The following is an 18,497-nucleotide window of genomic DNA, read 5'->3' on the forward strand; positions in this document are numbered from 1 at the left end:
GTTCCAGACATGAGGAGGACTTTCTTTTTTCTTTCTTTTTTTTTTCCAGCCATCAAAAATTATTTGAACTTTAGTGACTGTATGGGAAGTTAATAGGTCACTGAAACAAGAGTAATAGTTTGAAGGATTTGTCTTACTGGGATGCAATATTTGAAGTGATACCTCTAAAATGATTTTGTAGAGATTTAAAATACTTTTTTGTGATTCACAGAGGTGAACAAAAGTCTATTTCTCTACAAAAATCTTTATCCAGTGTTCAAAACAAATGCTCTTTTGTTTGTTTAGCAGAGTTGACTCAGCGTTGGTTGGTTACCATAGTTCATCGCTGTCTTTGGATTTCCATGTGGATTTCTAATAATTCCCAGGCTTGATTCAGGTTGAGGAACTTGCTAATATCATTTCCATTAGCTGCCTGTGGAGCTGCACTTTTCTTCATTGAATTTGGAAAAACATCAAAGATGACTTAAGTCTTGGTCTAATATACCGTAAATGTCACCCATTGCTCAAAAATCAAGTAGTATTTAGTAATGCAGTGGCTGTGAACACAAACAAGAGATAAAAAGTTTCAGCTGTTTAAAAATAGCTTTCTGATGAATAGCTACTACAGCAACTTAACGTTGATTGTATTAATTAAAAACTGTTCAAAGACATTTTAAAAAATGAGAAAAAATATGCAGAATTAAATATGCTGCAGCAATACAGAGAGCACAGACAGCACTTCAGCTAAGAGATTACAACAGATGGGTAAAGTTCAGCCGTTGTTTTGTACGGCTGTAGCTGTGCCATCGTCAGAATACTTGTTCTTGGATTATGTTGTCGGCAAAGTTGTTCACTCACCTCTGGTTCACAGTTTGCATGCGGCCACTGTTAGTATGTTCATTTTTCAATCTTGTAAAAGCTGAAAATAGTAACTGTATACCTAGAGTTCTTAAAAGGGCTTCGTTAACCTTTTCTAAAATTTGGATTGGAAGGGTAAAAGGCTAGGAAGATCGAGTGTTGAGTTTTGGCCCGACCTTGACTCCTTTGTTTGGATTACTTTTTTTTTTTAATAAGAATCAGTTACTTTGTTTGATCCTCTTCCTCTGTTTAAGCCCAGCTTCTCCCTCGGGCACTCCAGTTATATAGATACAGAATCTTTGTTTGTTAGTTGGACTGCTGTTGTCTGATTGAATGCTCTCTTAGGCAATAAAATTGCAAATAAATCTATTCCTCCGTAACTTGATCAAGTCTGGTGAGGAAAGAAAATAATTTGCTGGCCTGTTGTAAACAAGAGCAGTACTGTACCAGAATTTAGGCACTCTAGAGTACAGTATTAGTGAATTAAGAGAAAGTAATGCTATTTGTCTCTGAGTGAGTTCAGTTAGTTGTTTTCCATTTAAAAGTTGAATGAGTTGGAGAAATGGGGTAAGGGCGAGAAGAAAATTCAGGTTAGGATATTGATAAATCCAAATATTAATTTGAGACACTAATAGCGGAGCACCGAGGTGTTGATGAAACTCTTGAGAAACTTGAGTTTGATTACACTTGAACTTATGTCGAAGTTATTCAAAAAATCTGTATGTGGTGCCCATGAGAATCTACATTCCTATTTTATGCTGTTTCCTAGGCATTTTCAAATGTCAGAAGTTCAGTCTTTTGAACTGTGTAGATTACCTAAGTAGATTTTAGAATGTTCTGCTGGACAATTATTTTAAAGAAATGTCATTTGATAGTTTTTTGTGTGTGTGTGTGACCTTGAATAATATTACTGGATAATACCTGTGAATAATTAGAATAATTTTTAGCTAACTTTGCTCTTTTTTTTTCTTCTTTCTTTCTTTCTTTCTTTGCAGGAAAAAATGGCCAAAATGGAGGCCAAGATGTCGCTTTTAGACAACATGATAGGGGTAGGAGATATGGTTCTTCTGGAGCCACTCAATGAAGATTCATTCATCAATAATCTGAAAAAACGCTTTGATCACAATGAAGTATATGTGAGTATATGTTGAACAATAACATTCTATGAGGAGCTGTATTATCATTCTTAAAATATATGTATTTATAAGGATATACATAGACCATATACTTAAACACAATTAGAGACATTTTAAACCTTATTTGTACTGTAGTCCTCCCCATATTATACTGCTTGCATCTGATCTTTTCCATCTGGGATATTTTTCCTTTTTGCTTTTCTCCATTGCATAACTTCATCTGATGGTGGATCTCAGATTTTCATAAGAAGCAGTTCCAGAACTGATGATGACGGTAGTTTTGATACTTCTGTTGTCAGAGGAGGATGTAGTTACAAATAAGCTGTTTCCAGGGAAGGGTCTTTGGGATTTTAGAGAAGGCTGATGTATAAACAGCGTATGCTTGGAATGTTATCTGCTAGGGCTAGCTTAACTGCTATTACCTTTGATTTGTAAGTAAGATACGTTTACTGGAATGGTTTGATTTGAAACTGATAACAATGAGCTTGGATAAACGTGAGAGCATTCAAAACCTTCAGGCATATTGATCTCTGAATGATAATCAGTTAGAGAGCACGTGGACTGACAGTTAAAACACAGGCTGCGAATGAAGAGGCAAATTGTGATCCCAGTTAAGTCTTTCACTTCCTATTTCATCTCTCTCTTTGTTCCAATTTTGTTAAAATGTTCATAGTATTGTACCTATTATACTGCTGAGGTTGTGTGAACTTAATGATTTGTGGAGACTTTTCAATACTGTGGTGAAAGACATTCTTTCCAAGTAAAGCTGAAATGTTTAAGCTGGGGTCTAGCTGTGATCTGTAAACAATTTTGTCTGCAGCTTATTATAATCAAATAACGTGTTCTGTATTTAATATTAAGTCACTCCCCCTGCCTTTTAATTTTTAGTGTTTTTTTTTTCTCCTTCTTCCTTAAGCATTCTGACCTTCATGGTTTCATTATACTTTTTCCTTTCTATCCTCCAAAATAGGAGAATCCATGTTATTTTTCTGTTAGCTTCCACTATCCTTTTTTGTTTTTATTTTGTTATAGTCTGTGCTTTTGTACCTCTGAGATTCATTCTCTGCTGCATCTTTCTTCCAGGATCCTATTCCTACTCAAACATCCAGGTTACCCTTTCTGTAGACATTAGTGTGGCAATATACAGCTTAGTCTATTCCCTTCTGTTAACCCATAGACATTGGAAAGGAAGCTGTTTGCCTGCAGATTTAGGAGGACACTACTACCTTGTCTAATGCTTGAGTTATATGTAAAAGTTTTATTTAAAGTGTTAAAGATACACACCTATTCCGTGAGTGTACCCTAGACTGTGCAGTCTCTTTAAAAGGATTCCTAGGAACCATCTGGGAGTGGAGTTTGCAAGAATTTTTATGTAAACTGCTATAGACTGCAAAATATTTAATTACATGTTTTTATTTCATTTAAACAAAGCAGCTTTTTCTTGAAAGAAATCAGTTTGAATGACAAATGAATAATCTCTTTTATTTTTATCATCTATTATATGCTGTTTGACAACCATGTTCAAACACAGTTCTTTGAGACAGTGACATTGAAGCATGTGGTTCCTTGAGATTCAAATTCTGCTGTTGCTGGCACTGAAGTGCCATGTAATTAGTTGTATTATGTGCTTTGGCAGGTGATACAAGGTGTCACTTTTCTCTAGCAATGTAGGATCCTTTGCCTTGCAGGTGGGAAAGTCTGATACTTAAACACACTCTGCTGAGAAGTTTGGTGTGCTGCCAAAAACAAAGGATTTTTTTCTTCTGGTGGTCTTTTTTTTTCTTTAGCTGAATCATTCCCTTTTAGCTTTCTGCCCTATCACTTACTCTTTTTATCTCCAGCTTTGTTGATCATGTGACTTTTTTTTTTTCCTTTTAGGTCTTACATGTACTGTTTGTGAATCCACATTGTAAAGGCAGAATCATTGCCTGTATTGCAGGTCATTGCAGGAATTACAACATTTAGTTCATCAGCAGTACAAAGAGTAGCTGTTTAGGTCCATGCCACATACGGTTACCAAGTAGGCACGTTATTTGATTTGTGATGCTTCATTGTTTTATTTACCAAATCATTCAAGGAATATTATCTTGGTTCCATATCAGTTGACTTCTGCTGCTGCCCTCCAAATTTTATGCCACTGTTACTGCTTTAAAAGTCTCCTAAAATATGTAACAATTAGAAGGGTGCTCATTGCAACAACCATGTGCTAATTTTCAAGTGCAAACTGTTCTCTCCCTTTCCTTATCGCTACCCATTCTCTTTTCCCCAAACCTCACTCAGGAAAAGTACATTTTGCACTTTTGTTTTTAGACCTAGATGAGCACAGTGAAGCTGTTGTTACATCTGGAAGTAATGTTTGTTTTACCATATAAAATCTCTAGTTTGCATGTTATTATGGGGAAGCCAAATTAGACTATTAAAGAGCTACTGTTAGAGCTTAACAAAGACTGCAGATTTCTTTAGTTCTAGCAAGTTACAAAGCCCTCAAGATCCTTTCAGAGAGCAACAGGAATAGATTTGTCCTTTCGTGGTTCAGCTGTGGCTTTAAGTTCACCCTTTACATCAGTGTCTAAGTGTAGGTACCATCAAAAATTGCGTCAAGTCTAAAAAGCTAAGTCAAACTGAAGTCACGTGCGTGGGTTGAAAGTTTTCTACAGCAGTCAACCAAGGCTTGTTCAACATCAGTTTTTAAGCAGTCTTCTGACTGACAGCTGTGTCTGTGCAACATATGTCAGTTTAAAACAGAGCTGCAAGGTTGTAATGTTCAAAAAGGTTTGTTGTGAGGAATGAGACCTGTAACACTGATGGCTTTGAAAATGCTTTAAAGTTGGCCAGACGTTGCATCATCATGTTAGCCAGTCTTCAYAGGTAAATGTGTGATTCGGATCAAGCCTTCAACAGTGCCAAACCTCTCTCCGTAGCCAAGGATGACAAGATAAATGGGCTCATTCCAGCAGAAAATAATAGAATTTTTGTCTCTTCTAATCTCTTTCACATTAGTTATGTCTGATGTTGGATGTTTAATGTTGGCAATCCTAGTGCCAGCTCCATTTTCCCCTTTGAAACTCTAGCTCTTCCCTGTGAGAGTTCTGTGTGCAATAGCGTTCAGCTGTGGATCTCCTGGTGTGCATATACCGTCCGGGACATGATTGCTGTAAGCCCTTCAAGAAAACCAGCTAAGGTTCATTTTCTGGGATGGCTCTGATACAGGCTACAGTGCCTGAAAAATAGTTTCTTTCAAATCCTTAGGAGTGCTGCAGAGTTCAGGAACAAGAAAGGGGGAACTGCACCTCTATTTTCTGGCTATGTTTGAAATGCTTTATTAGGCTGAAAAGTTGGTGTGTAGACTGATTGGTCTGATACTGATGTAGATATCAAAATACAAATTGATAATTAAGCTATCAAAAAAAGCTGTAAGAATCAGTGTTTCAAAATTGTCATGTGCCATGGTGCAAACAGGGAAATAAGTGTTCTCCTAACAGTTAGAGAACAGGCTATAGCTTGATTACCTGTTGTTCATTTTTATGTGCGCTTGATGGAAAGTTTAATGGACTTGGGTGTTAGTTTGAATACCAGAGTGCAAAGCTGGAGGCTGTGCCTATAAAAACAAGCATGAAGGCTAGTGGAGCTGGAGTTAGGCCAGATGTTCTACTAAAGACCATCGGATTCTGCAGTAATCTGGTGCTGAGTGGCTTTGGGGGAAGGGCTCCCTGGGTAACTTGCTTGTGTTAATTGGAAATGGGAATCTTGGAGTTTAGTCATGTCTGGAAACGTCTGAGGTATGTCTGAGTAAGGAAACTTCATTAAAAAGCTGTAATTGTTTATTATATTGTTTTTGCAACTCTTAAATTTTTCATGATAAAATTCACTTCTTTTTGCAAAAGTTCTTTTCTGTAAATATCAGTAACAAAATCCTATGAGAGCTGCTTTAACTTTACAAAGTAAAATGTGTTTCATGGCCAATGCAGTTGGCAAATAGGAAAAACATCATATTGATTATCTGAAGGTTCCCGGGAACAGTTTGTATGGTTAAAATGTGTGCCCTACAGACTGCATGGAAAATTTCAAATACATTAATGAAAATCAAATGGCCGGTCACTGCGGAATTTATGTGAAATTAGTCTCATTCTGTTGAACTCCCTCTGTGTTTTTTTTTTTTTTTTTTTTTTAAGTTGATACATTGGCTAAAGTATAATCGGCCTATCCTACTCAGCAGTCATTTTTCCTTTATATTCTGGAATAGCAGCAAATGGGAGTGGGCAACTGTCTGTACGGTTACAGTGATTCATGAGCGGTGGAGGTATGGCTAAACAGTGGTATACGCTTCACGTTGGTTATTGTGCTGAAGCTGTTTTGTGGTCAGAAGCGTGGAAGTGGTAAGCGAGGTGTGAGGAGTCTGGAGGGAAGACTCGTGCACAGGCTCACGGGAGTCAGTCTTGAGAGGTCAGATACTGTGTTATTCTGCTGCCCTGCACATTTTTCTCCACAGTTGTGTTGATTCTTGAAGTCTTCGAAATTTGCAAAGTCAACATTTTGTTCCTTACAACAAAATGTTTGTTTGCCTTTTGTTCTTGTAACAAAATAGAATCTTTCTCTGATATCAGTGTTTAATTTGTATTTTCTGTGTGTGGAGTTTGTGGGCTGCTTTGGGCAGGAACAGTCTTACGGTACTGAACACATGTTGTTTTATCACTCAAATATTAAATATTTGGCATTCCAGGATAATAACTCAGCATTAGCTGTTTGGGGTGGCATCCTTGTGACTGCCTTCTGGGGGCTTGACCTTTGTGGTGTGCTTATTTCACAGTCTGAGGTGCTTCCTGTTGATCTTCATTGTTTTGACATTTTAAAGGTAGCCTTTTTGTTTCCGATTTAACTTTACTCAACTGTATTTGTATTACTGATGACCCCTTTCTCAGCCACCTAACAATATGCAGCGTTTGCTGCATTGCTGCCTAGCGTGGTGACTTTGTTCCTGCTGCACTCATGCCCGATATTCTAGGTGTTACGTTTGGAAAAGGAGGGTGGAAAACAGAGAATTGTAAGAATGAGGGCAGCTGGCGTGGTCTAACTTTGCCTTGTATGCCCATCCCTCTCTATAACTCTGTCGCTGTTATAGAGAAGAGAGTCCTGGGGCGCTGGAATACATGAATACTGCTTCCTGGGGAAATCTGCACTGTAACGTGATCATAGCGGCTATTGAATTTCAATTTTATTCTCATTGTCATTACTCTCTGATGTCAGCGTAACCCTGTCGGGCTTTGACACCTTGTTTTTAAGGGTAGGTTGAATCCCTCTGCAGGTTTTGAAGCGCTCTCCCACATTCCTGACTAAGAATAATTTTGGAAGTGTTGTTTGTTTGGGGAAAGAGAAAATTCAGTGTCCAGGATCCCAAACTGGTTAGTGTAAAATTGAGAAAGTGCTGAGCACTCTCTTTCGAGTGAGAAGCCCCCTGCGTGACATGTGCCTGCTCAGCTCCAGGAGCTAACCGGTTTCCGATCAATCTCCTGTAATCCATCCCTGCCGTTCCAAGCACGGCAGAGCTGCAGGGTGCCCGCGGGCGTACCTGTATTTAGCAGGCCTGTGCCTTCGCTATGCCTATGGCAACAAGCGGAAGAGTCTGTGTCCCTGCTAGGCCTGGCTCTGCTCTGCAGTACCTTTATGTATTTGCCTGTGTTTATCCAGCAAGTCCAACTCGGACCCTTGCTCTTCCTTTTGGGAGCTTGGCAATGTAGCGACCAAATAGCTTTCTTAAAATGAAAGATTATTGAATAGTTGGAGCAAAGCAGCTCTTGGTCTGCGCACATAACTCTTTAGTGATGCACTTGCTGTTCCCTGATGGCTGCCCAGGGGACCCGGTTTTCCTCAGATCTTCTTCTCTTCCTCCCTCGGGGGAGGCCTTTGTCAGTCGAAACGATTTTCCCAGCAGTGCCTCAACAGTTTCCCTCTCGGAGGGAAACTACCGAGTTATAGTAATAATATTGTTGCAGCTGCCACAGGCGAGGGCCTGGAAGCCTGCTGCTCCTGTTTCAGATGCGAAGAAGGGTTTGTGTGCTCAAGGCACACTGCTTTTCCAGAGCTATCTTCTGCTCTAATAAAAAGTATTCTGTCTCCCTATAAATCTTGCTTTGCTCGGTGTCGAGTTAGAAATCCTGTTTGGTCCTTTGGTCCTTCATATAGCCCACTGTGGAAAAACAAGCTTTATAACTTGGCTGGAGTTAGGAGTAAAGATTTTTACAGCAAACAGGTTGGGTATTATTAACCTTCAAGTGCTTCATGGGCAGAGAATTACTTATCTCAAGGTATTGCTTTGTGTCCTTTTGCTTTCTGTACGGCTGAATGTGGTGCGCACTATGCTGAATGTAGCATTTGAGGCATTTATTTCTAGTGCCATATGCAATATTTGCATAAGGAAGTAAGAAAGCATCACTAAGGATCACAGAAAATAGTATGAATGTTTTGGGCTATGCATAGGGGACTTCCCCTTCCCTACACCCCTTCTTTTGTCTCCTTGGTGTGACACTTGGGGAAAAAGAGGGAGGGTGGTCAAGAAATTCCTCCCGTAGGGCCCCAGCTTCTGTTCTGGTGTTGGCTCTGCCCAAGAATGTTTTGTGTGTTTCTTGCTGAGGTGATGGGGCCGTTTTGGGCATTTACTAGTGGTTTCAGTGCACTTTATATGAAACAAAAACACAAAAGGAAGATTAATGAAAGATGGGTAAGAAAGAGAAATAGAAGCAAAATATCCAAGTAGTTTAAAAACATAGTTCTTGCTCTGAAGAACATAAACCAGCCTTGGTTGCAGCACAGTGGTAGGCTTTTCTTTCCCCCACTCTTCTTGTACAGAAAAAAATGAAATGTTTTGGAATGAGCACTCGCGCTCTCTTTCTCTCTAATGTTTTCACCAATTGTTTCTTGTTCGCATTGATACAAGAGATTCTTGGCACAGACGCTATCCAGTCTCCAGTTACTGTTTGCTTATGAAAACAAGTCTTTATCTTTTCAAAAGTTAGCAAACATTGACGTTCTGATGTATTTAAATGCTTTCCTTTAAAATTTCTCGCATCTTCTTTGGTTTGACTTCCCTGGCAGTCACTTCAGGGGTTTCATTTATAATCCATCCTATGCAGAAATTTTGTTTGTTTGTATAAAAATATCCAACGGTAGCCAGAGAGGTGGATGACTGAGATGATTAATCTGCTTCATTAACAGCAACATTAGAGTCTGTCACACTGATTGCAAGCTGAGCAGTAATATTCACCTTGCAGCAGAGAGAATTTTGTGCCCTCAAGAGACTTAGAAGTGAAACCTGATAATGTGTACACATGCATCCTCCTTAAGGACTTGCTTCAACTTGTCGTGTGTGTATCTGCCTCTGGAAAATGCTCCCTTGTTACTGCAGGGCCTGGATCTAAAATAGGTTGCAGTACGATTAAGGGCTTGATCCTGGTTGGTGCAGGTTATCCTTAGCTTGTTCAGACTGTTGTTTTCACAGCAGCTTGCCAAATCAAACACATAATGAAGCATATTTTAGCAATTTTGTTATCCTTTTTGTCGTAGGTTGTGTGTGTCATAACTTGTTTGCTTTGTGACGTAGATGTGCCATTCTGCCTTTGTGTTACTTGTTTCAGCTTTGTTTCTTGAGGCATTATGTCAGCCATCACCACATTTGGTACAGGACTGTGCTATGTGCTTACAATTAATTTTGTCTCCTCTAGGGAAAAGATGTTTTTCCTTGAGCTGTTGACGCACGGTTTCCTTCCTTTGTCTGATTTTCTTTCTCTTCCCAAGTTCTGCCTTCTTCAGTGCTCTTCTATGTAGTTTTCTTCTGTAGAGTCTTGTCCTGTCCAGGTTTTACAAGGCTGCCTGTCATAGTTAATAACTGCCTTAAGCAAGTATGCTAACTTACAGGTGTTGGGTTTGTCCTACTACAACATACCAACTTTGCTCAGTATGTTTCTGGAGCTAAAATGCAATGTGCAGAAGGACGGTGGTCTTTAGCAAGAACATTTTAATCATCATGGGGAATAAGTTTTGTTTCTTCAGATATCCAGTATCATATTTCTTCACTCGTACAAGCATAATTAGAAAGGACTCCATCCAAACTACAGTGAAAAATATTCAGCAGTATCAAGGAGTAGGAGAGGTGAAGGGGTTTCTCCATATAGCGAGAGGGTAAGGCTAAGTACAAGGGTCTGGTTTGTATTTTCAGTTTACTGCAGGCTAGACTTTGGAAAAGTAAATTTTTAGCTTTGGCTTGCCTTCCAGCAGGGGAGGTGGAAACAGTCTTTCTTATCTGTAGCATCTCACTGATTATTGTGGCCTCTTTAGAGCTGGTCAGGAGCTTTGCAGTGATGCTCTATTTGTGGGGAAATGCTAGTGAGAGGAGTCAAAGCACAGAAGTTACTTTTGCGAACAGGATTAGGGTCCTTGTGGTGCAGTGCAGGCCCAGCCCTTACTGGAGATAGGAAAATCCACACCGAAGCACCTGTTCAAGGAAATCAAACTTTGTTAGTTCCTGTTTTTTCCGCTAATTGCTGCTCTTTAAGATCCTGGGGTTGTGCCTTTGCAGCCTCTTGCAGATGGTATGGGGAAGCTCAGCACATGCTCTCAGCTTGCTGAAGGCTGTGTAGCCTTGTTTCTGCACTAGTGCTATGTGAAGCCCAAACTAACGTGCCCTGTGGAGCATGTGGAGTATTAGCCTAGGACTGGCTCAGCGCAAACTGCAGCTGCACGGCTGGGATCACAGATGGTTTATTTTGTGGGTGCTGTCATGAGACAGTGCAGGCAAACCCTGGAATATTAAAGGGTGAAATCCTGGTTGTTTATTTGTGTTTTTCAAGTACCCTGCCCATCTCTCTCCACCAAACAATAAAAATGCCTACACTGCGATACACGGTAATACAATAAAGCAGAGTCCCAGAAATAGTAGTAATGATCTAAGATGTTTTGTTACTGTTAATGTTTTCTTCATACTTTTTACACATAGTATCTTGCAACTCTGCAGGCCTTTCAGGCTTGGAAAACACAATGGACCAGAAGCAGAGCGCATCTGTTTATTGTGACCAGCAATAATGAGAACCAAATTTGAGCACTCTGCATGATTCTTCAAATAAAAAATGGTGTGTKAATATGATATTGATTCAGTTACTAATATTTATTAAAATGAGAAACTTCATTATGGAGTAACATTATAGCGTTAAACTTGACAGGTTCTGTTTGAATTTGGGATAGTTCATAAAACTGAGAACATGTAAGTACAGGCTTCTTGTGTGCCTGCAACCTCCTGGGCTTTGGCCTCCTGTGCATGCAGCAGCATATGTGCTGATGAGCTGGCAAGATCAAGAACTGTAGTAGTTAAGGCAAATACAAATGACAAGGAGTGTCAGAAATATACTCTTGCCTATGTCACATTAAGGGAAAAATACACTCTGAGCCTTAGTTCTGGATTTGTTCCAATAAAATCTAGTCAGATATTCCTTTGATCTTACTTTAATGTCTCCAGTTTCAATGAATTGTTTTAGTGGAGTGATCTGAAACTGTTCAGAATCAAAGGGACCCAGTACATTTGAGCCTGATCAGTACTAAAGAAATGTGCTTTACAGGGATCTGAGCTATTAGAATTGGTCTGCATAAATGGGAGACTTCAGTATCCACATTAGCAATCTTATTTTACCAGCATTTCTTTGTGTTTGTGTGCTACAGTGTTTAAAATAATAATAAAGTAGAGCAACCGTGTTGTGCTCAGCTTTGCACACTTCTCCTAGCACAGTCACAGGGTACCGTAGCACTTGTGCGTTTTCCAGCAGGCGCTGACGTGTGTGCAGCAGCGATTTTGCAATGTCACAGGTTGCTGCGGGTGAGAGGCAGGGGCTTGTTCATGGCAGAGCTGCCACGTGTGACGTGCAGCGCGCTTCCAGGAGGGGTGCAGCAAATTTGTGTAACTGCTTAATGCTTTAGAATGGTTTTAAACTGTACAGAAAGTTGCTTTGCAGAGGAGGCTGCAGATCCAGAAAAGCTTTTAAAGATACAAAGCGTGCTGTGATGATAGCCCCAGCTCTACAGTGCCTGTTCTGCAGCCGTAACTGTTGCTGATAACGTTCCCTGGCTCCTGCAGCTGCAGTCGCCTCTCTTCTGGGCCCTCAGGGTATTGTAAGGCTAACTTTGCCAGGGGAAAAAATAGCTTTATTACTATGCTGCTTTCCCATATGTGACACATTCTCCCATGAGCTTTATTAGGGGTCTTCTAAAAGCTCCCCTTCTAGAGTTGGCCTCTATTTCCTCTTCCTGGTGAGTAGGTTTGCACTCAGCTTGTGTGCTTCCCGGCTGCACAGGTGCTCCTGGGCTTTCACTGGGCTCTGCCAGGGTTTTTGCTGCCTCTCAGCTGACACTGCTAACAGTAACAGCTTGCCCCAAGCTGCTGCATCTGCTTTCAATCCTAGGGGAAAAAAAATTAGGCACAAAGATGTCTTAGAAGTTGTAGGTAAAGGTATGTTAGAAATTTTATCTCCAGCAGTAGTCAGAGCAAGGTGACACAGATGACCTCCGTATGTAACTTCTCCAGTTGATTTGTGATTCAGAATTTTCTTCCTAGTCAAGGTCTTAAACTCTTTATTTAACAAAAGCGAGTTGCCTGGAGCTTATTGGTGGCAAATGCAGAAGGTATTGCATTTGACCTAATAGAAATTTGAATGCTGTTTTCCACAGATGAAAAGTTTATGCATTACAATGTCGCCATTCTGCATGACTGGTTCACTGATAAGCTACAAGTTAGAGTCCTGTTGTTTTGGATTCTGGACAAATACACAAGGAAGGCAGAGTTTGCCTTTGTGAGCTATTGCAGTAAAGTAAAAATATAGAGGAAGGAATATTATCCAAAGTCTCTAGTTAGAAAAACTTGAGATGGTAGCAAATCTTGTCCAAACTCGCATAAAAAGACCATGGCAAAGCCAAGAAAGAAATCAAGATCTCCTGACTGCATTCTGTGCTTTCATCATCATGAGGCCATTCCTCTGGGGTTTCATTTTTTTCCTTAAACTGGGAAAATGAAAGATCTCTTTAGTCCCTGGGGTGCTACTGTACGGTCTCCCACTACTCTAAGTGTCCTGCTTTCAGYGCTGGAATGTGACTGTGCTTGTTGCTTGCTCAAGGATTTAAGCCATTTACTTTGTTTGTTTATAATAGAGTTCTGGTGGGAAGGCAGATGTTATGTGGGAAAGCTATTTTCTGGATCTGTTTATCCCAGTTATGTGGAATCTCGTCAACCATCACCAGCAAGTATCTATTAGGGATCAGTTTTGTAATTTGGCATTCATGTAAGAGAAAAATGGGTAATGTGTTGGTTCATGTAAGCTTCTTGGCATCAAAACCCAATGTTTTGGCATGCTTTGGTGTTTAAAATGGACATGTGTATGTCTTTGTTTCTATATAGTCATTTGACCTTTTGAAATATTGGTATTTTAAGAAATGATCCGAATTTGTACATGTCTGACATTAAACAGCTGACTTGAACTCCCAAAATACATTGCCTGAGCAATACTTAACTATGAAGAGATGTTTCTAAATAAATCTCATTTGAATGTCTGTTTCCAAAATTAAAAATCACAATCTTCACTCTTTTACCCACCTTTTTTTAACCTTGGCATCTCAGGATGCTTCAAGGAACTCGGCAGTTGAATTGGATGCTATCTTGGTAGCAGAATATCTGAAAAGGGTAGGTCTGCAGTTTCCTGGGACTCCTGTTTCGGAATTTAATCTTCAAGATCTGGCCTATGTCTGTCTTCTGCTGATACTTTTCAGCACTGATTTTACAACGGACTGTATTCACAAATTCTTAAGGTTTGTGAGAAAGCTAGTTAACATATTAATGTTTTGTCAAGAAAGTTCCCTAACTGGGGTGTCCTTCTGCCTGTAAAGACTAGAAAGCTTCTTACTCTTGGATATCTGTTGTTCTTACCATGAATTCATTAACTTTCCGAAGCTGTATGTGTTGAGAGAGCAAAGTAAACACTGTTAGAGAGCTCATTTTTGTCTTTTCTTATAGTTCAGCCAAATAGATTAGACATGGACAGAAAACACTTTCCTCCTTGTAGGGAGGATGACCACAAAACTAGAACTTTTTTTTTTTTTTTTAATATATGTAGACACACACTGCAGTGTGTGTTTGAAAGAAACAAAAATCTTAATTGTTTTGCAAGGACGGGCTTCAAATTCAAAAATCCTTTTCTGAGATTGCCCTGACAGTCTGTTGCTGCACGCCTCGGGGTGCTTCCCTCCTGCGCTGGGTGCTGGACAGATGGGAATTGTCCCTCTCGGAGCTGGAGTCTGCTTGCCAAGAGGGGAGGCAACTTCAGGCCTGTTCCCCTCTCAGCCCTCTCTACAGGCACTGGCAAAAACAGCTAGTTTCCAAGGTATTTGATCTGTTCTAGGCTGTGATTTGGGAGGGGAAGTATTCTGCAGAAAATTTCTGACCAGTGCCAAAGCATAAGAGAAGGTATGTGTTTGTTTAGAAATGGGGAGTCTTGAGCCTAATTAGCAAAGTATTAGGTTTCATCACAGCAGTAGTTGTAGGATGAGCTGTCAGCGGTGGCTGCTTCTGTTTCATCCTGCGGGTTGTAAGCGTTGCACTGATGAACTACGAGGGTCTCTGGAAGCCTCATAATACTTGTTTTATCAGTGCAGTCTAGTATGTTCAGCTCTGTTTTAAGTCAAACAAATTGCTGTGTGAGTTCACAGCTTGCCTATGTGCATGCACGTTGTGGAAGATGAGAAAACTTGCTCTCTTTGCTTTCTGCTTAGGATTGGATTTGTTTAGCATTTAGCAGAAAATTGCTTAAGATGTGAAAGTTAGATAGGGAAGGGTTGCAGCGCTTAATATTGTTAATTTGTGACTCTGCAGCCCTGGGTGTAATTCCATGCTCTGCTGAGCCCCTGGGTGAGTAACACGGGCTCCTTGTGCCTCTGTTCTCATTTAGAAAATGCATATTGTAGGACTTGCCTGTAGCACAAAATTGTGGGATAAATCCAGCTGGTGATTGTGAGGTACTAAGGTGTTACTGGGAAGATGTAAAAGGCTAGTTAGTGATTATGGTGGCCTGTGTATGGTGGTAAGCTGGTTTTCTAAGGCTGCGTGACTAGCTCTTGCTGCAAGTTACATGTTGTGTGCAGGTGTCTTTTAAGGTTGATCACCCAAAGTTGCTGGCTTTTTCTGGAATACTTGGTCAGAAGTCTTTGACTTCTTGCTTTTAATGAAAATCTCTACCAATATTTTCTCTGTAGAAATCATTGTTTTTCTTCTGTAATTACTAGTAATCCAAATAACAGGAACCTGTGGCTTCTGTGTGCAGCCATTGCACCTCCCATGGACTCCCCCCGTTACTGGAAAGCCATGCTTCACTGTGTGTTTTTATTTATTTCATGGTTGTGGAAAGAGATGCCAAATACTTGGGTTTTAATTCACGTTTGAACAGTATCTGCGGGCAGGGTGGGATGTGCCTGTGGTGTTTCTTGCCACGTGGGCAGAGGGGAATGCGGACCTTGCAGCCGAAGCAAGGGGGTACGGAGAGCTGTGCGGTTCGTGGGCGACCAAGGCAGTTAATGGCAAAACGAGACTGCTGCCCATCCTCGAGCCTGAACTTCTGCCAACAGGATAATCGTGATGTACAAGATCATTCTCTGTTCACAGTTTGGTAGTGAATGGAACTTAACAGAGCAAAACTGAACCATTACTCTTGCCGTTTTCCAAGGAAAACAGCAAGTAAGTTTAGAATCTGGAAATAAAAATTGCGCTTCGTGTCTGCCGAGGAACCACAGCAGACCTCCCGCTGACTTGTACCCTGACTTTAAATCTCCCAGGTGACAGAAACCTGTCAGAGGCTGTTAGCCTTTAGGTTTCTTTCCTACGAAGCTCTTCTGTTTGAGGCTTTGAAGAGATGATGTGAAGCTTGGAGGAGGGAGTACAGCAAGCTCCAGCCTTGCCTTTGCGCAGTTTGTATGAGCACGTGAGGACTGCAGCTGAGCTCTTACGACATTTGCCGCACAGATGGAGTCAGTTCTTTGTGAACATCTGTGTCCTTTTCTTCTCCCTCCCCAACTGAATTAGGCACAGAAATAAGTGTATCATTGGGCTTTCTTATCACTTTAAAAGTTTGTAACAGGCATTCTGTTATGTAGAAGTAGTTACTTAGATTCTGCCAGTATTCACAGAGAGAAATCCAAAAGGTGTTTTAGGGTATATGTACATATTTATTCTCTGTTACAAGTGTTTCTTTTTATAAGTACTAAAGGGGAGAATTGTATATAAGTAGCAAAAGTATTTTAAAAGGAAAGCCCTCAATAAAATGCTTTGTTTTGCATTGTTTTTCTTCTACAGACGTACATTGGCAGTGTGGTGATATCAATAAACCCCTACAGACCTCTACCCATTTATTCTCCAGAGAAAGTTGAAGAATACAGAAACCGAAACTTTTATGAGCTCAGTCCTCACATGTAAGTACACTGAAGAAGCTTTAGTTTCCCTTCTGTTTTGAAACAGATGGTACCAGCTGTCTTTCTCATCAAAAAGCCTATGTTGATTAAAACAAACAAAACAAAAATCACCCCCTTTGAAATGAATTCATATTAACTGATTCTTATTTTAAGGAAAAGTCAAGATAAGTGACTCCTTCCGTGTCATGTATTTAGATCCTGGTATGTGCATTTCAGAACATTTCCCTATAACTGTTAGTGATAGCCTCTGTTACATCTTTGAAAAGTAGGTAGTTTTTTTCAAGGAAACCTACTTCTTTCAGAGTCCAGATTGCCTTGTGAAACATCTAAATGTTAAATGTGTTTGAGTAGTATGGTATTACTTTTGATATTTGAAGCTCTTTATTTCTCTTTAAACAATACAAAAAAATAAACCCCTTATGATGAATGCCGAACATAATTGGATATGTCTGGATGGTATGAGCAGAAAAATAAGAGCGTCATCTCCTCTGTTCTGTGCTAGGCAGAAGTGAACCAATTATAAGAGGGCAACCAGAGTGCCATCCATATATATGTGTGTGTGTGTGTATATAGAGAGCGAGAGACCGAGAGCACGCACAAATTTTAAGGATAAAATATATTGTATATATACAGACATATAATATCATATTACAAAATATAACTTGTATATGATGTAAATTCCAAGACTAAATTTAGGAATGGAAAGTCTAGAAAGTAGTATAATATCATATTCTCTCTTTCATCTGCCTTTTATAATTCCTGTACAGAGTGCATATTGCAAATAAGTCAAAGGCCTTGCCTGTGTTTAATCACTTTACTGTGCTGGAATGTGGCTGCAAAGAACTGATATAGCCTATATCATGTGGGCCTAGTCAGAGTTATTGATGCTCAGTATTGCATTAACTGAACATGGTAAAGCTCTGTGCCTAATAGGACAAGAACTTGATCACAGGTCTGGTATGGCTGAAAATAAGGGTCTTGAAGACAAGATACCTCATTTTGCAGTCATCATTTCATCTTATTAGGCACTGTATTCCTGAGATTGAAGCTAGCCGTTTCTCTTTTCTACATGATGCTGGGGTAGGTAAGTGTTCCCAGCATACTGTGAGATTATCACTTGACTTTGCATTTACATATTCAGGAGACTGTCTTGAGTAACTAGTGATCAGATAAGTGTCTAAACACGGGTATGCATTTAGGCATCTTCCTTTAGTGTTAGCTGTTAGATTAAGAAGAAGAGATGTGTTCAAATTGTTTTGGAAGTTATCTTGTACTGATTAATTTTTTTGCTTTCGTCCTTCATCTATAACTTTTGCAAATATATTGCTTGTAACGCAAACAACCAATTAATGAGATCAAATAAGCTTCTTGTAGTTCTTAGCTTCCTGGGATCTGAACTCTGACTATGTTCAGGTTTTCTTTCTTCAGAATTTTGTTTAGCAAGCACAATTGCTTGCTAAATTAGCACAACTGCTTGCTAAAAGAACTTTCTGCTCTGCTAACTTTGTTCAGCTGCATAAAACTGTAATATGATAGAAGATTTTAAAAATAAAATCGGGGGTAACAGTTTGTTTAGTGTTCTGAAAGTCAGTATTATATACATACTTGATTCCATTTAGAATAGAGTAATATATTGATCCCTGTGACTATCCATTTTTCTTAGGAGGGGTGGTTTTCCAGAATAAAAATGGTCAACAGTCATTGTTATACATATTTATTTGTTCAGTGCCTAATCCAACCAAATATACATTCTACTTTGATTAGAGAAATGCTTGCCTTTCAATATCAAGAGGGAAATTATCTTCAAGGCAGTAAGGGCAGATATCAGACGTCTGGATAAAGAGACTCAGGAAAAGAATAAGAATCTTAACTCAGTAGAAAAACATTTCATGAATGTCATTCATTGCTAATGACATTCATTATGTCATTATGGTCAGGCTGCCATCTCAGAACAACAATTTCTGGAATCTAAACACTCAAAATCCACTTTGAGTGGTAGGTTGAAGTGAGAGAATGTTGAATATTCAACTTATGTGAGGA

At 39.7% G+C, this 18,497-nt stretch overlaps 1 protein-coding gene across 4 annotated transcripts in view; it reads left to right on the forward strand.

Moving 5' to 3' along the window:
• The first annotated feature begins 1,838 nt into the window (after positions 1 to 1,838).
• MYO1B (myosin IB) overlaps positions 1,839 to 18,497 on the forward strand; it is a 98,613-nt gene continuing 81,954 nt past the window's right edge. For all 4 annotated transcript variants that reach the window (XM_026091722.1, XM_026091725.1, XM_026091723.1 and 1 more), the window contains exons 1-2: positions 1,839 to 1,973; positions 16,342 to 16,457. In XM_026091722.1, the coding sequence (XP_025947507.1) occupies positions 1,839 to 1,973; positions 16,342 to 16,457 (251 nt within the window). The remainder of the gene's footprint in view (positions 1,974 to 16,341; positions 16,458 to 18,497) is intronic.

Source organism: Apteryx rowi, unplaced genomic scaffold (assembly GCF_003343035.1).
Source record: "Apteryx rowi isolate R43461 unplaced genomic scaffold, aptRow1 scaffold_92, whole genome shotgun sequence".
Classification (NCBI taxonomy): domain Eukaryota; kingdom Metazoa; phylum Chordata; class Aves; order Apterygiformes; family Apterygidae; genus Apteryx; species Apteryx rowi.